At 34.4% G+C, this 18634-nt stretch overlaps 1 protein-coding gene across 2 annotated transcripts in view; it reads left to right on the top strand.

Moving 5' to 3' along the window:
- Nucleotides 1-18634, top strand: part of LOC116350945 (hemicentin-2) — a 147479-nt gene that overhangs the window by 73378 nt on the left and 55467 nt on the right. For both annotated transcript variants that reach the window (XM_031782954.1, XM_031782955.1), the window contains exons 3-4: nt 13516-13643; nt 16085-16301. In XM_031782954.1, the coding sequence (XP_031638814.1) occupies nt 13516-13643; nt 16085-16301 (345 nt within the window). The remainder of the gene's footprint in view (nt 1-13515; nt 13644-16084; nt 16302-18634) is intronic.

An 18634-nucleotide genomic window follows, 5' to 3' on the forward strand; every position in this document is an offset into this window, starting at 1 on the left:
GGAAGGGGACAAAGCGAGAAAACTTGATAAGGAAATCGTTTCGATTATGCTGTACATTATTACTTGTTTCCTGCTTTGTTGTTCTATATCCAAAAACTTCAAAATACACACACACTCTCCCTCTCTCTCTCACACACACACACTTTCGATAAGGATCTTAAGCGATGATTTCACATTCGAGGGTTTACACGTTGTTATGATGTAGGTAAACCGTTTTCAGAATTTTCAGTGCGTGTCTAAATGTTAATTTTAAACAATGCAAAGTAAAGAATATTAATAGAGAACGAAGTCTTCCATTTGAATACATGTATAAACATAGAACAAAGCATAGAAAAGCCAAACCGTTTTTTATCTTCATTTATAGTAGTATTATAGTGTGTATTCGTTCCGGAATTTTTCCACCTTGTTTTTCTTTCAACCGAATAAAATTAACGCCTCAACAAAATTTTATGCTTGCGCAAACATATTTCGATAGGTGTATGTCGTTAGAAGAAAAAACCATCGGCCTTTTATTTACCTGAAAGTGATCTCGATACCGACTTTATTAGCCCATTCATTAGAATATAAACCCATCAGAACATGCACTCATAATAATAATTATTCCATCGTTAAAATTGAGGCGACAGTGATAGGCTTCGATGTATTGCCATTGTTGAGATAATCAAAGTTATCACAGTGTTTCGCTTTTCCGTTTCCCACTTATAAAATTACCCATTTACTTGGCAATGTAATACACATTGTGTATGCTTTTCACTGCCAAATGAAGTTGTTATCCCATTTTTATACAAACTACAACCGTGTTTTCTTAATAATAACAAGAATAAGCCGTGTATCGATCGTTGTTTATTTATACAGAAGCTCAAGCGTAGGCTAAATGTTGTGTGTGCATTACAATGCAGAGTATTTAAAAAGGCTGATGCTTAAGGCAGCACCGGATAAACAAAATGGGGGGGTGTGTGAACTGAAGTATTAACCTCGTAAATTTAAATTCTTTGTGATATGATAGTTTTCACGTTGGCCGTATACATTTCAGAGGATATATAAACACAGAATCCGTTCTCATTATGAGGTAATACTTTGGGAGATTAAACGTGGGCATAGGATGAGCGTGTTGCCAACCGACAGAAAAAGCATCTATTTTCATGCAAATGTGCCAAATAATTTGAATTAGAAAAGGTTCACCTGAAAACTAGAACGTTTATAGATTTAACAACAAATAAATTTCAAATCCAATTATTTTCAATTATACAATAGTAGCGATAGGAAAGTGGACCAATCTCTGTGCGACATGTTGTAAATGAAGTCAACAATGATTATTGTATTAATTTTTACATAATTCTAGTCCGAGCTCATTGATAGGTATTGATAAAAGAAATACTTAATGCTCGCTAATACACTGGAACATCGATCGGCATACAATAATTATTGAATAAATTAATCTAGGACATCGAGTGAACAATAGAGTAGACACGTGACTTTTAACATCCTAACCTATTAGAAGTCATGTGCATGTGCCATTTCTCTATGTCGATGATTAGAAACGACAAGAAAAAAAACGGCATGGCAGGGAGGCAAAACGGAAGAAGGATAAATTGAATTTCAACGATGGCGCATAATAAAAGCATTTCACGGTAAATCACCTGTCATGTTTTCACTCTCTCGCAAACCACACACCGTACACATTGAACAAGAGCCGCTTTGTTGTTTGCGCGGCAGAAATTGGCAGTTTAATCGTAGAATTTTATATGCACGCGTCTATGTACATGCGGTTTTATTCAATGTGTCTACTCATTTTATTGCACACAAAAAATTTAAAAATAATTGAATAAAAATCAGTTAATCTTTTGCTCTTTGCATTATAATCAGGTGTATACTGTATGTCAGTGTGGTTTTTCGCAACGTCAGTTTCAACATGAACGTGCCTAGAAAATAACTTGGTATGTTCACCGATTGGTGTTGATCCATTTAATTGATATAGATGCGTTATTCGTCTGCGTGTGTGTGTGTGTACGTAGCATGTCAGTACTTCCCCTTTTTCTTTTTCTCGCATTATGCGTGTTTTCATTGTATTTGACTATTGATTAACTGACTGAAGCTCATTCCATTTGTCAATCAATTATAATTCAACATTTTTTATATCGGCAAATCATTTCCATAAAATCAAAGCCCAATTCGTCAGCGTCAATCAATTCAATGATTTAAAATTAAATGCCGTTGCTATAGTAACTGTCGATTGGCATGGGAATAATAACGGAAACTTAAACTTCCCATTTGTCCAAATCAATAAATGATTATTATTAAAAAAAAATCCCCAGAAATTTCATGAATATATTTAACGATTTTTCATTCAAGCTCCAAATGTTCGAAATGAAAATAAAAAAATCAAAATGTAATTATTGCAGCGAATAAATATAAAATTATTATTCCGAATGCCATAAATTGGTATGCAAATTATCAAGTGAAAATTGTCAAACTTCGAGCGAAAACGAAAGAGGGGACAAAAAGAGAGAAAAGTAACTTATTGCTGATGCAATAAAGTGAACTGGTAGTTCCTGTGCGCTGAAGGTAAATTGTCTATTTTATGTGGAATATTTTGAAACTTTTAAAATAAAATGCTCGAAAATATGAGAAAAACTACATTAATTCCAACTGAAGAAACCAAACAAATGAATGTGAAATAAAATGTTTGCAGAAAAAAAGGTAACATCGAAAAATATCTACTTGTTTGAATTAACTTCGTTGGCGATGGAATTATGATGGTATGCTAAAGTGCAATTTGTCTTCAGAAAACAAAATTACAAAAGCACAAACAAACACATTGGATTATTTTCTTGCCATTGAAAATATGGTATATTTCGTTGCATACATAAAAGTGTTGTGTCTATGTGTGTGTGTAAGTGTTCACTTGGTGCGGAAAATCTGAGCAGCTCATTTTCAGAATCAAATAAATTTTTACGAAGAAGATTTTTTTTTTAATGTTTGTTTGGCAAAAGAGGCGAGAGAAGAAAGCGTGTATAAAAAATATTGTAGTGGAAGAAATATGATAGATATTAATGCGATACTTCTTGCATTTTGGTCTCCATTTAGTCGAATGCTACAATCTGAAGTGTACATAGTTGCATAGCTGAAAGTGTTAGTTGAAGTGCAGCAAACACATTACGATGTGTTTTTTTTCTTTTTTTTGCAACTATTCTATCACTCAACAACGGCTTTCAGAAATACGGCAAGAATGCGACTACTTCTTCGGTTATTCGTAGATGTAATTTTAGCAACTGCAGCAGTTGCAACAACAAGTTATTTTATGTTAAAATGATCTATTTACGGAAATAGTGCTCATGCACAGCGAATTCATCGAGTACAAAAGACTAACAGAAAACGGTCACACTACACCGTCTGAATATGGTTTATGTCATTTTATTTTGGAATTGTAAGCGGTGTGTTCATTTCGGTGGTACTTTTCGTTCCACTTTCTCGATTTCACGATGATGAAAACTGCAAAAGAGCAATTGTATGAGCGAAAAAAAAACTGTACGGAAACGATGATGAGAATTTTTAGCTTTTAGCAATAAAAAATTACGATTGAATTGCACTATGAGTGTTTCGTTTGAATGGGGGTGTTCAATGTTCATAGCAAAACATCAAATGACTCAAACAAACAAATGAACAGACACTGGAACGCCATCCCAAGAGGAAGAGAGAGAGAGAAATAAAAAAGAAGAAAAAAGAAATATAATACTTAAACGGCATATGATTCCAGCACATAGCATTTTTCATCATTACTGTTGTCGTCTGTATGTGCGCGCACCATCTATTGCCAATGACCATAAAACAAGTAGAGCACAAACAGACACCGGCAACAACACGAAACAAATGGAATATGCTCCATAATAGCATTTTATCCTGACACATGAACACACACACACACACACAAAATAGTCACCCGAAGATGCTTTCTGTCTTTGTTGTCAGACTAAGTTGTTTGTTTGTGTGCATTATTATTATTGCTATTGTTATCAATATCACGAGCAGCAGATAAGTGAAATGGGATTTTCTATTCACATTCGATGTCATAGCACGCACACGATTCATCGCAACATTATTTATACTGTGTCCAAATACGAGATATAATATTTCAAACTATGAAAGCGCCACAAAATGAAAGGAAATTGGATCTCAAGTATAGATTCAATAACATAACAAGTGGTGTAAGTTTTCAAACCATAATACTCGAATATATTTGTGCTACATAGTGAATCACAGTACGGAAGGCGACTTCGCATCGAAAGCTAGATGAATGTGAGACATATTGTTTGCATGGTCAGAGTGAGAGAGTGGTAGACAGAAAGGGAGGGAATGCACGGAAGTCTTGGGCTATCCCAATTTTTCACATCACTGTACATCGTCGCTCTTCCAACAAACCGTAATCGATCGAGAATCTAATCGCGCGGATAATATGTCGCATCACGTACTTTGTACCCAGTTCTCGGACAAAAGGATCACTTGAACGGGCACGTGAAGCATCCATTATTCATCACTTTCTCAAAACCTATAATTTCAATTAAACCATTTCCCATCGAATATTTCGAGCCAATCGAAAAATTGTGAACACAATTTAGATGGAATAAATGTACATCCCGAATATTAATACAAAGAGACGTGAACAAAAAAGACGCCAACCAAAATGAAAATGTTGTCCATGATAATAGCGCCTTTCGGCAGCAATATCAATCGACTGCAGTCGGACATTGTAATAAAAAATAATGGCCGAAATATTTACAATGTTGATATTGGCGTTGCTACTGTTGTTCAAATTGCTTTTTGCTTATAGCTCTCATTTTCGATGTAAAAATTATGGATCCATTTAGAATTTACATCGTTTTAATTGCCGGTTGTAATTTCCATGCGAACAACGACACCAGACAAATATGATGATAATAAAAGTAAACATTCGATTGCATTAATAATTCCGAACAACAAGCAAACAAACATGAATAACACGAAGCACACAAAGTTTTTTCCAAATGGAATTTTTTCATCGTGCATTCGATCGTAGCCAGTTCGTTTTCATGTCAATGTATCAAATTACGATACAATAAGCTCAAATTATACTTTTTTTTCGTGTAATAAATTCTACTGCAAATGTTTTAATGTATGTACCACGTACTTGGTTTATGTGTATGCAAACTGTGCCAATGTGCTATAAATTTGAAAAATTCCCTTTAAATTACGTTCGTTTTATTCTTGTTAATATCGCACTGATTTCCACGTTATTAGCAAAGTAACTTTAGTGTTGTATATAATTTGTTCATTCTTTCTGTGATTATTATCGAAAATGAAATCAATGCAATGAAGCAATTTTAACCACGCGGCTTCTTAATTGGTGCTCTTTAGATGAACAATTCACGTTAATTAGACGACATTTTAATAAACTACTTTCACATAAACGGGTTGCAAGTAAGTGTATGGGTTGGTAAATTGAATCATTAGAAATAGTTTCTCCCAAATAGTAGTCAATCAGTTCCATTCAATCGATTTTCAAAAGCTCTATATCAATCATATAATTTATTTGAAACGGGAATTATTTCGGAAATTGATCCAGATAAACTGGAACGAAACAAAAAAGACCACAAAAATAGTATGACAAAACAAAATATTGAAGCTGTAAGGGGCTTTCAAACTTTGTTGTAGAGCGAGAGATAGATTCATTGTCAATGTAAATACTAGCACATAAATTAGTTTGCAATTGCGCAAATTCATTGAGCCAAAAATCGTGGTACATCAACTTAAACTGATGAACAAAAACGTACATCTCCACATGCACATACACAAATATGCTAAAAATATTATTTTAAACGAAAACAATGCATAAAAAACAGCACCACAAACAAACAATATTTACCATTAATAAAATATAATTACGTGCAGGGATAAATGCGTCATGCTGAGAGAATGCAATCGTTTTGGCAGTACTACACTTGTATTTTGAAAAAAGGACCCCACACATTCATCGAATACATGTGTGTGTGTGAAATTTGCTGTGCTTTTTGCATATTACAAGCCTTTCAAAAAAGCTTGCGTTCCATGGTTTGGCTTGATTTGGAGTGGAGAACACGACCATATAGAGAGTGAAAAAAAACCAACCCGAACAATAAATGGAAAATGAGCGCGGGTGGATGGACACATAAATCAAATCTATTGCTGTTGAAATGGTTCTAGCTACTTGTGTTCGTGAGCGTGAAAATTGTAATTGTAAATTTTATGCAGTTTCGGTGCACAATATTTGTTCTGCGGTGCATCAAACTAGTTGAATGGGGAACGAGTGATATGGAAACTATGGTTGCAACAAACAAATGGTTAAACAAAAACGAGCAAAAAAAAAGTGGGCCAACCACTAGCCGTTGTAATATATAAATGTACCGAAACTAAAATTTTCGATCGAACAAATAGAAATCTAGCAAACAAAATAGATCTCAGCATGTGTGCTCAGATTTAGTAGCAAATGGAAAAAGCCCATTTTGGCACTCATTTGCATTATTGACAATATTTCTGGGAGAGTTATTATGTTCGGTATTTCTTTGACTGGATTTTGGCCAGTTGGCATTATTATTTATTCGATGCCATATACTGCTGCGGAATGAAGCCACTTGCAGCCAATGGCAATTATATATGTAGATGGTGACCGGTCATATTTTCCCCGGTTACAATTTCCCCCATACAAATCTAATGGAGAATTTATGACCGAAATATTGAAGAAAATAATTCCTTTTAAAATTTGGTCATATTTTCCCCAAGAAAAATATTTTATTTTCGGGAAATTGCGGCCAAAAACCCAGGGAGACTATTTCCAATTCGATTTGGACGTAAGTTCCCGGGGAAAATATTACCAAACTGATGGAGAATTTACATCCAAAACTAAATGGATACAATTTCTCCATTCATTTTTTCAAAAAATGGAAGAAATTGTGGCCAAAATTCGAAAAAAAATCTAAAGAAATAATTTAAAAATGTACCTAAATGTACCACTTTTTTTAAAAACTGTACCATACTAGTTTGGATAATATTTGAAAAAGGTCACATTTTGGAAAATTTAAATTTTCCGGTATAGACGAAGAGCCAGCCACTGCAACAAGTAACTTTTTTTTTGCATGAATGAATTATGTAAAAAAAAATTATCAACTTTTTTGTCAGCTTTACGTCTGAAATTTTTAACATCGATTTTTTATCATAAAATAACACTAAATTATAAAAATCTGCACTTAAATACACATATTTATTGTTTTCTGCATAAACAAAATTACATTAGAGTGGTTCGATGTTGATATTTTTACGAGAATCAAAAATCGTACTCCCATAATCTCTGTAGAATGGTCATAGAAACACGACTATGACAACTGTTTTGAAAAATAAATACCTTTCCTTTCTGTGTCAAACCCAGGATTTTTTTTTAAATCGAATTTTGAAAAATTTCAAGCACTTTTAAAATTCACAAAAAATGGTTTCATGGGGTTTTTTGACACTAGAAAACCGAATATGACGTTAATTTTGAGATACAATCAATTTTCGATACACTTCCCATGTACAAAAAAGTGACTGACTATTTTGGGACAAACTGACTGACTATTGACTGTAAAAACAGTCAGCTAACTATAGTCACTTATAGTCAATAGTAACTTAATCACTTTTTTTCCACTTATAAGGAAATCTCAAAACTTCATATAAAAATCCCAAAAAATTGGATTTTTGTATGGGAACTATGTCTGTATGATGAAGTAAAAACGTGAAACTTTGCCAAGATTGTTTTTTTTCACCAAAAAATAAGATCCTGAAAAGTTTGAAGTAATTTGGATCAAAGTGAAACACATTCCCCATACAAAATTTTCCTTTTTTTGTGATTTTTATATGAAAAGTGTATCGAAAATTGGTTATATCTCAATAAAACACGTAGCCTCAAGAAATCATAAAAAGCCATTCATGGTTAATAGAAATACCTAGAAATATTTTGTCTTTTTTGTGGGGAATTTATGCCCGAGATATTGAAGAAAATAATTCCTTTTTCAATTTGGTCATATTTTCCCCAAGAAAAATATTTTATTTTCGGGAAATTATGGCCAAAAACCCGGGGAGACTATTTCCAATTCGGTTTGGACGTAATTTCCCGGGGAAAATATTACCAAACTGATGGAGAATTTATATCCAAAACTGAATGGATATAATTACCCCAGACATTTTTTTAAAAATTTGGGAAATTATGACCGAAATTTGGGGAAATTGTAACCGGGGAAGATATGTCCTGTAGCCATGTAGATGAGATAGATCAGAGATTATTAATTCATACAAAAATGATATTCGATTTTTTTAAATGACCAATATGGCGCCTATTTTTTTTTGGCGCCTATTTTTTTCAGAGACTCATGATAGCTCTAATTAAAAGCCAACACAACCAAAAATGATTCTCATCAGTCGATATAAATTATACTCATAAACATGCGCTGCATTCATTGCATTTGATGGTGATGTTCGCATTGAGTACAGTTTCGGTGCACAACATTTGGTGAAATTTGTGCTTTTCATGTTGAAGTGACAGTAAAAATAGACCATTCGTTGACCTAGCGCTGGATAAAATTTATTATTATTTTCAACTCTTCAGAAAATAATACGAAACAAAATTGAACAAGACATGAAATGGAAAATATTCAAGCGTTTGCATGACGATGAAGAGCGATAAATGTACATTAGACAGAGCATATTGATCGCACTTTAAAGTTGACGATAATCATAAAGTAATTTCATCAATTAAATAAATAGAATTTATGGATGGAAACAAATGATTGTGTTCATTGGGATAAAAATGCGAGTATATCGAAAGTAACAATTTTAAAACATTTTCTATGGAAATTTCAATGTTGGTATTTAATCAGAATATAGCATGTCCTAACGGATCCTTTTCACAATCAATACCATTCCCTAACCCATTTTGGGTTGTACGATAAATAGACATGAAAAATTCCATTAAAATTCCGTTTAAAAAAAAATAACATTGCGTGTTCAACTTTCCAATTCATTGTGTTTCTTTCCTAGCAATTAATATTTAATCAAGATAAATTACCTATTCAGTTATCGACAAGCATTCTCGAATACGTTTTTTTTTTTTCATATTGTATGTGTTCTCGATTGATGTTAATAGGGCGCTGTTCACATGTAAAAATGTCTGGGTATCCGTACTGGATCTTTTCTTTTCACTCATCACTTAATTATTTTAATTAAAACAAAATTGAGCAAAGCAATCGAAATTCCTAGCCCAAGTTATTTTTTTTTTTTGGTGCCTTCCGAAGTGCCACAACTTTTTCGACAAAAAGCACTTGACAAATGTACATGAGGCGATCTCAAAGTTTTCCCATTTGAAATGTCGACAAACTTGAAAGATTATCTATTGTAGCTTAGTCTATGGTTTTATTCAATGTCGGTGCTCGCTTTCACTTGTCGCCATTGAAAACGGCATCCAGTTCAAGTATGCACTTAATTACTGTAGTTTGAATTGTTGAATGGTCGCACTGAATATCCATGCGCCTTTCGTGCAATTACTCCACCATCACTATGTCTGTGATACAGTGCATTTTTAATTTTGCCTCGGCGTTTCTCTGTCTCTCTCTCTTTACCAACAACTCGTCCTATATCCTGTGCGCGGCCACTAGAAGCGGATAGAAAATAAATTGAATACCGCAACTTAGGAAGCCAAATGAAATTAAAAATCATTTAGTACGGTATACTTTGCCAATTACCATTGCAAAAATACCTTTCCATTGAATTAAATTCTAATGCGGCAAAAAAAAATTGAAAATAATTGCAGAAAGTCATAAAATAACGAGTATTTGTTCGGTGTCATTTTAATAGCGGTGATTATTATTTAAAGGTCGCGAGAATTTATGTCCATCTTTTAAGTCCAAAGGATGTGTATTTAGCATTTGCACATTCACTTTGTTCAGTCAGACGGCCATAGTCGAATGTTCATTCAAAAGAAATGCTTATGAAGTCATTATTTTGACAGTAAACGCAGACGATTGTCAATTTATGGTGTCTCGCCTCGTGTGCTTTGAACCTTGTATAAATAGAAAGATTTTTTTTGTATTTCAGCATGAACTATTCGGAATATATACTCTTTTCTTTTCAGAAATAAGTTATAATCCTGAACGTATAATGAAATTTACACAAGTTTTTGTCTAATCCTCTTTATCGAAGCTAAAGTGTATAATATCATAGGTGTTTTCCATTCAGTTGAAATCCTTTGAACTTTTATTTTAAACTATTTTGTAAATGTTTCAACACCCGATCGTTTGAGCCAAGAATAAAAGCACGCAATTAACATCTGAATTTGTTGGTTTTTAGCCTGGTAGAAGGCTTTGTAAGCATGATTCGGATTGGTGTACAAATACAATATGAATTTACTGGTTGTAAATGGCGCTTATAATAAAAGCTTTGCTGCTTTGAACGTGAAGTTTTACGCTCAGTAAGTTATTTGATCAGTTGAAGTGAAACCGCATTCAAAACCCGAAATAAGCATGCGATACACCTCATCGTTATTTTGCTTTAATCTGAAATGCGGTGGAAACCACAAATGTTATTTTGTTTACAGAAATTTTCTCAACGATGGTGAATAAAAACCAAAAGAAACCCACTACGGGTAAAAACCAAAATGCACAATGTATGCAAACAAAAGATCAATGAAACTTGTTTCTCGCACAAAAATTCAATTTCAATGCAGAGTATACCATTTTGGGCATGGTGAAAATGGATGCGAATGTGAAAATCCATTTTAAGACACTGTCAAATTCCCAAAATGAATCGGTTATGCAAAAGAATGAGCATTTTCGGCGATGATGTTGAGCAAAGGGATATGGGTGTGTGTGTGTGTGTGCGATTTGGTGGTGTTGTCACGACAATCTATTATTCACACATACCAAACTGCCACAATAAAGTTATCTTACACCACATTGGGTGGCAAAGTCCGAAATCCAAAATGAAATACAGGAATTCAAACTAGTTCAAACTTTCATACAGTTTCAGTATTTATAGCTTTGACCGTTTCAATCCCTAAAGCTGTTGCGGTTACTTCTACATAAATATTAGCCTTTTACTACTACCAGTTAAAATAAATGCGTTTTCGGTGGAATGGAGACCAAGCATAGTTCTCACTCTCTCTCTCTCTCTCTCTCTCTCTCTCTCTCTCTCTCTCTCTCTCTCTCTCTCCCCATCGCTCTCTTCTCTCTTGTAGTAAGTAAACATTGAATTTGCATTTCGCTTGTGAGCCTTATGAAACTCTACACAATTCTGTGACAGCGATTAATGGAACGAAAGGAAATCGCATACAAGTAGCCAAATGTTTCTTGCTTTCTTCTTAAATCAAGCGGTTTTTTTTATATGCCGCCAAATGCTGAGTGAAATGTGTATAAAAAGGATTTATTTGCGATTACATTGCCTGAAAATTGAAATTAGCCATGCAAAACGACGACAACTGAGGCATACTCATAGCACCTCACACGCTACCCCAATATGATCTTAGATGAGGAAAAATTTGCCACACACGCACTCCGATGAGAGTGAGTGAATGAATGAGAGCGAGAAAAACGATTGCGAGATGGCATGAACAAAAAGAATCGAACAGAAAGGAAAAGTAAATTGTTCTTTATTTCCTGGTTTTATCGTTCGCGTCTTGAATACGATTTTACTTTTACGATGAAAATACACGGGATTTTCGCAATGCAATCCATTTCTTTGCGGATTTGCCCAATAAAATATAAATGATGACGCGAACATGAAGCGTATTAGCTCGAACATACACACACAGACACACATGAGAGAATAGCTAACAAGAAATTCACGATTCAGTGCACACAACCAGCACAGCCAAGTGAACTTTCTTCAAATATTCAGTGTGTTTACTTATCTTCGAATGCCGGGCGCTGCGTGAAAGGATTTTTTGTAAACTGAAAAATTACCAGCATTGCTCACGTTAAGGTAATGGGAAAATGTGAATTTTTCATGAAACTCGGGCGCTAAACGATTGTTCTATGGTAATTGGAAAATTCATTCGAACAAAAGGGAAATATTTTGCAAAACCCACATCCCCACAGTAAAAAAGCAGAATTCTATATGCAAACAGAGCGCGATTAATGCAACGTACACTCAATGCGCGTATATACAATTCAACATTTTTCATTCGTCGTATCGTTTGAAATTTTAATCAGGTCTGAGACGGGTGCTGGCGTTCGATGAGAACTTTATTATAACCGCAAAGTTATTACAGCGAGTGCATATGCATACCGAATAGGGGAGGTTAGAATTCCATGTTCATCAACTGAATGACTTTACACTTCAAAATCCGAATCGGTAATTAGAACACGTGTAATGCTTGCAGCTTATATGTGCGAACGTGTCGACTCATTGCAACAAAATGAAAATACAAAGAAATTTGTTGGAAGCCATTTTTCTCTTTATCACGATCTTGTTCATTTGGATTTTATCAAATTCGATTCGACGTGCAATCAAATCACTTTTTTTCATTTTACGGCGTGCCATTAGTGTCAAACGAATTTCATGTTAGATGAACAAATAATAAAATTTTATCTGCATTTTTTAAAAACTTTTTTCAATTCATCAACGTGAATTTTATTAAATAATATAACTTGTTTCGGAACAAATTTGTTTGACATCTGCTTGAAGTGTACTTGCTGTGCTTTTGTTATTTAAGTTAATTATGTTTCGACAATGGAATTTTTGTCATATTCTTAAAATCGTGCTGAGTGGTGTTACATATAAACTTCTGTTTCGCCAAATGCAAAATTCAAATGAATTTGTGTAGATTGTGTGCGCAGCGTATTCTATTGTTTTTTCAACGATGTCAAACATTATGATAATAAATTGTATTATGAGCGTCTGTTCCTTATACTTTTGATATTTTTGCATTGCACGCTTAAGTTTAACATCTGAAATATGTCACACAAAACAGACAATCATTAAATGTGCTAAAAAAATGCTCATTAACTGGGCTCATCATCTGGTATAAATCTCTTCTCATAATTCGTTTGTTCGCATTTCGTGTCGATTCCGTTTAACTCGATTGTTGTAAAAGTCTGATAAATTGCGTTCCATTTTGTCGGTCGATATTTATACGACAGACGACCAATTGAATTTCGCCACAATAAAATAAGAAACTTCTCTTTGTCACGATTCCATTCTTGAAATGCGTTTTTCGTGAGCGCAGATGCTTAATCTGAAGTAATAAGATTCCATTGTGAAATTTGACAATGTCAAAATGTAAAGTAATTGACATTTCTTCTTTTTTTATAGACTGATTGTGTGTTATTGGCAAATGCGTTTGTCTTTTATGTCCAAAGTTCTATATTTCATGAGCTATATGTTTCAGTGTTTTAATGAGCCCGAACTAATTGGGAAAATGTCTAACAAGCGCATGCTATTAATAAAAAAAAAACTAATTTTATAATTCATTTTCTTTCGCAGGATGTTATGGATTGCAACGATTCGCTGAGCAGCCAAAATACACAGAAGTGAATCCTGGCGAAGATGCGTTACTCACATGTAAAATTATAGACAAACGGGGATCGTGCTCATGGCAAAAGGATAATAAGGTAAAATGTCAACTAAATTTAGATGCAAAACTCCATACATAAATCAGGCTATACAACTCGCGCAGCCAACAAAGTCGCGCAAATCGTTTTTTCTTTCTTCCTTTCTTTCTTTCGGAAACTTAACAAAACAAAAGTTTTAAAGCACACCATCCATATATAGGCTGTAGTCTATTGCAAAAATTTCGCCATCATTTTCGCCATGAATGAATTGAAATTAGAAAGTTGTACTACCATTGTTGAGAATTTTGTTGGCTAATATCCAGATTATTCTTGCCAACTCACCACCGAGTGAGTTGGTCTTTTTCTTGCCGGCGTCGAATTCATTTTAACAACGGCATGCATGTTAACGTTTACAAAGAAACAAAAATACGTTACATATTTTAAACAAATACAATATACATATTTATAAGGCAACCAGCTGACACATATGCACCGTAACAAGACGAATCGAACAAGAAAAACATAAAAGTCACTAGCATTCATGTGTGCGTTTGGTGAACAAAACAGGATACAGATAAGAAACGAACAAAACGCTGCAAAAGCTTACACTCGTTTCAAACATTTCGAACGATATGCATAAAATGTGAGGCAAAAATGTTACACATTTAGCCATACAAATAGAGAAAAACAAAGAGAATTTTCCAGCGTTGCATACACACACAGCAATATATGGGGGAGAAAAAAGTCCAGAAATCAAACAAAACACCGTGTGTAAAATCTCGAAACAATGGAAAAAATATAAATTTAAAGCTGCCGGGGTAAAACAATGGAAATAAAAGAGTATGGCTGAAAAAGCAGTTTTCTTTGTTTGGCTGATGAGTATAGAAGCATCAGTCAGAGCGTGAAAACAGAGCACACGGTTCGGGCTGCGCACATATTGCCGCGTGCATAATTTTAAATTCGACAACGCTTCAAGTGATTTGCTTAGTGTATTTCATTTTTTTTTTTCATGTCAGGTCTGTTTTACCCTACTAGCGTCAAACATTCGACACTTCCAGGCATCGGGCTGTCGCTTATGAGCTGCAAAGACAGACATTTCGTCATTTCATATTCATATATTCCGTAAAACGAATGAAAATATCTTGATGTCATCTTTAAATATTACATAAAATATTTTATTATTGAGTGTCTTGCGTGCCTTATGTGTGTGCATATCGTCAACGCTTGATATGTGTGTACGTTGTTCATTTGCTTGCTCAACACTTGTGCCAGTGAGTCCCACGCTCATGTTCCATGGTGTGGTGGCTGCAAAACATTCCTCTATGCGTTTACGATATTTGATTCATTCGTTACACATTCGCGCTTTTCATTCCATTTTTTCTTTCTTTGCTCCTCTTCACATATTTTGCAATCCATGGCGTTGCTATCCTCTCGGTCGTGTTTTGATTTTTTTATATCTTTATCATGTCATGTTGTATGCATACTGCTATTATGAAAATGAATACAACATCACTTGCTGTGATACAATGTGATACAATGATTATTATTATGTGACGGTTGTGTGGCGAATTTCCACGGTCTTTTCCACGGTGTATGAACATCCATTTTTCTTGATTTCTTTTGATTTTTTGTTTGCTCACAGCGAATGCCTCAAACTCCAATTTCACTCGAAATGTCATGTGGAAACACATTTTGCACTGTACCTGCAGCGATTTTATTGTTCTCGACACTTGCATGCCTCAGCTAAGAAACCGAAAAAAAAAACACACACACATCTACTAATCGTGTGATTAGCAGCACCAGTAGCAGAAGCAACACACGAACAGAAATCCAACTGGATTTTCACATACAAAGTGTATAAATAATAAATGTCGTCTCGTTACGCCAGGCATCAGATTACAATATATGACACTCAATTCCATTTATGGCTCTGGCGTACAGTGCGAAAATCGTTTTACACGCAAACCGAGCATTTTTCTTGTTTTCCGTTAAAAAGCTCAAGGCATTGTGCATAAGGATTGTGAACATTCCACCCACTCCGAACCTCAGAACAGCGTTACGATTATGATGTATTATTTTTATTATTAATACCAACTCACGGCGATAAATTCAATGTGGATTGTAGCACCTTTATGATTTTTTTGTCATCCACCGAAAACATAAAAATCACGAATAATTGTGAAATGTATATAAACAACCGGAATAACAACACAATAAATGATGGTTGAATAGCACGTAAAGTAAGTTTACGTCAAATTGGTAAAAGCGTTTGTTGAACAGAGCATAATAAATGTCATTTGTATTGGCTCATCTCATTAGCTTGAGTGTAGAAGTGACAGTTATGTGCGTGTTAAATGAAACGTTTTTTTTCGTTTAAATTGAATTTACTTCTTAATTTGTGAATTAAGATATATATCTATATATATAGTCCCGATTGAAGACATACATTATGAAAATACCGATGAAATTTTAATGAAATCCATTTTGTTTTTCTTTTTCAGCCGGTCGGAATTTATCCGAAAAAGTATGAGTGGGCGGGTACAACATCTTATGGTATGCCGGGCATTCCTTCGCAGCATATTGGTGGTGATTGTTCTCTGTGGGTTAGAGCGGCTACCATTGATTTCGACGACGGAGCCTGGGAATGTCAAGTAACGGCAAGTGATTTCACAACTCAGGATGCTCTAACCAGTCAACCGGTCCAACTTGTTGTGCGAGGTAAGTGAAAACGCTCATTTTACTCGGATGCATTTGTCTCCCTCTAACATTAACTGAATGCACCTTCGTTTAAATATGATAGTTCATTGTAGAACAAATAAAATGTATAGCAAAGCAAACAATTTTATAAAAGCATTTTCAAATATTTAATTTCATAAAACTTCTTGGAAAATAAAATATTTGACTTAAAAACTATTCCCCGTGACTTGAACATTCGCCTTGTAAATGAATTCCATCCATGGATGCATGGAACTTAATATTTCAGTTTTGGAGTTAAAGTGAAGTGTTTTTCAACCAAACCGACATTGTTGTCTGTCCAACCAATGTAAATAGAAGTGAAAAGGCTTCCGTTTGCGCTGCGAAAATATTTTCAATATTCATTTAGAAACGTTGAGTCTGACGGACAGAAGTTGGCCAATGGTTGATGAAATAACAAAAAAAAGTTTGTGGGTGAGAACGGGAGTCAATTGAAAAACCACAACAATCACTTGGTGTAGACTGTAAACATTCTGTTCAAAACAGTTAAGAAATGCCAAAAATCATAAGGTTTCGCCAGTTGGCGAACTTAATAAACAAACAATGAAATGTAAGGCTTCAAAGAAATGTAGATTTAAATATGGACGCTCTAATACAAAATAAATTAACAAAAACCAAGCAAAATAACAAAAATGTAAAATATTCGGTGACTTTTTCCATTTCTAGCAGTCAATGATGGAATCTATCGAAATGAATATTGTGTCATTTTCGCCCCAATTGCTATATCGTCTAACTCAAATGGCATATTTGATGTAATACACTTGATTCTCTTATTTTTAGTTTAAGAGAAAACGAAGCAAATGTGCGAACATTGCATTTATTCGTTGCTTTTGAACAAAACACATATTTCCGAACTGAAATGAATCGAAAAGTTGAAATATATGTTTAAAAAAAATGCGCCGAGCATCCGCATTACGAGTGTCCAAATAAAATAATATTGTGTCGTACAACAATCCGCAAGAGATGGCTATGAATGTGTAGAAAAGTTAGAGCACATTCTTTAAGTGCTTAGAAAAGTTTGCGAATAAAGTTTTTCAATAAGCAATGGAATGTTTATGTTGAAAAGGCACATTTTTGATACGTCTCTCTCGTCATGTGTGTCTATCTCGGTATGTGTACGAATGGCACGACCGAAACGCAGTCTTGTGCTGGTCGTCCCTTTTGCTTCATGGTATCCCATTCAAACGGCATGAATGGAAAGCATTTTTCTATGTTTCGTTTACACCATTTGTATACAATGTGTTCAAGTCAACGGCTTTGTTCGACGACAAGTGTGAAAAGTTTACCATGTTTCAGGCCACTGCCACTAATAATGATCTTGATGATAGATCGATACATGCCAATGCTATTGTGTGCTCTCGAACTTACATTTTAAACATAAAATATTTGTTCTTCGTTTTTTCAATAAACTTTAAAATGCTTTGCTAAAGGTAATCGCTTTACTTTTTCTGACATCTTTTGAAACTTATCACAAAAACTACTTTGGTGACAATCACTCAACAATGAGTCGTGTCCATTTCCAATATATGCGCCATCGCCATCGAATGCGAATTTCGTGCTTGTTCGATACTCTTTCATTCGCTCTACACGGTATGAACAACGAACGTAAACCATTCCATTCATATGGAATGTCTAGCATACAACGTACAAAAGGAACATAACATTACACCAACAAAGTCGTCGCACAACTGGAGTCCATTGCAAAGCTGTACCAACTTTGTCGCTCGCTTCTGTGATTTTGTAGCAAATATATTTGGGCCCAATGACGCTCAATTCAAAGTTATTCGCAGAAGAATGTGTCGAGAAAAACACATTTATTAAATTAGAAAACACACAAACCAAACAACCATTTCATTTAGTCGAAATACAAAAGTTTCCATCTCAATATTATTTTCAACTGGAAAAAAGCAATCTGGCTTTTATTTCGAAGTCGGACCAAATAAAGGGAAAGAACGAAAAAAATGAAGTGAAAAAAACCATCGTTCATACAAATTCTTTTTTCATTGACTTATTTATTTGCCATTTTTTCAATTTTTCAAATGATCAACAAAGAAACACCATCCACTGTAGACGGAGAAATGAGACGAAAATTGGACAGCATTTTTTCTGTGACAAATTCGGCTACGAGTCTGTGAGTTTAAATGAGCTCAGACATATAATTTGTGCGGCTTTTTTTGGAAAAAGTTGCTAGGATTTTTTTCCCTTTCCATTGAATAGAAGACAGTATATTTTGAGATTAAAAATAAATTCCAAACAATTTGAGGTTGCAAATTGAAGGCAATTAGAGAAAGCGCACT

This window comes from Contarinia nasturtii, unplaced genomic scaffold (assembly GCF_009176525.2).
Source record: "Contarinia nasturtii isolate CC-2019 unplaced genomic scaffold, AAFC_CNas_1.1 Cnas_scaffold_4311, whole genome shotgun sequence".
In the NCBI taxonomy this organism is placed as follows: domain Eukaryota; kingdom Metazoa; phylum Arthropoda; class Insecta; order Diptera; family Cecidomyiidae; genus Contarinia; species Contarinia nasturtii.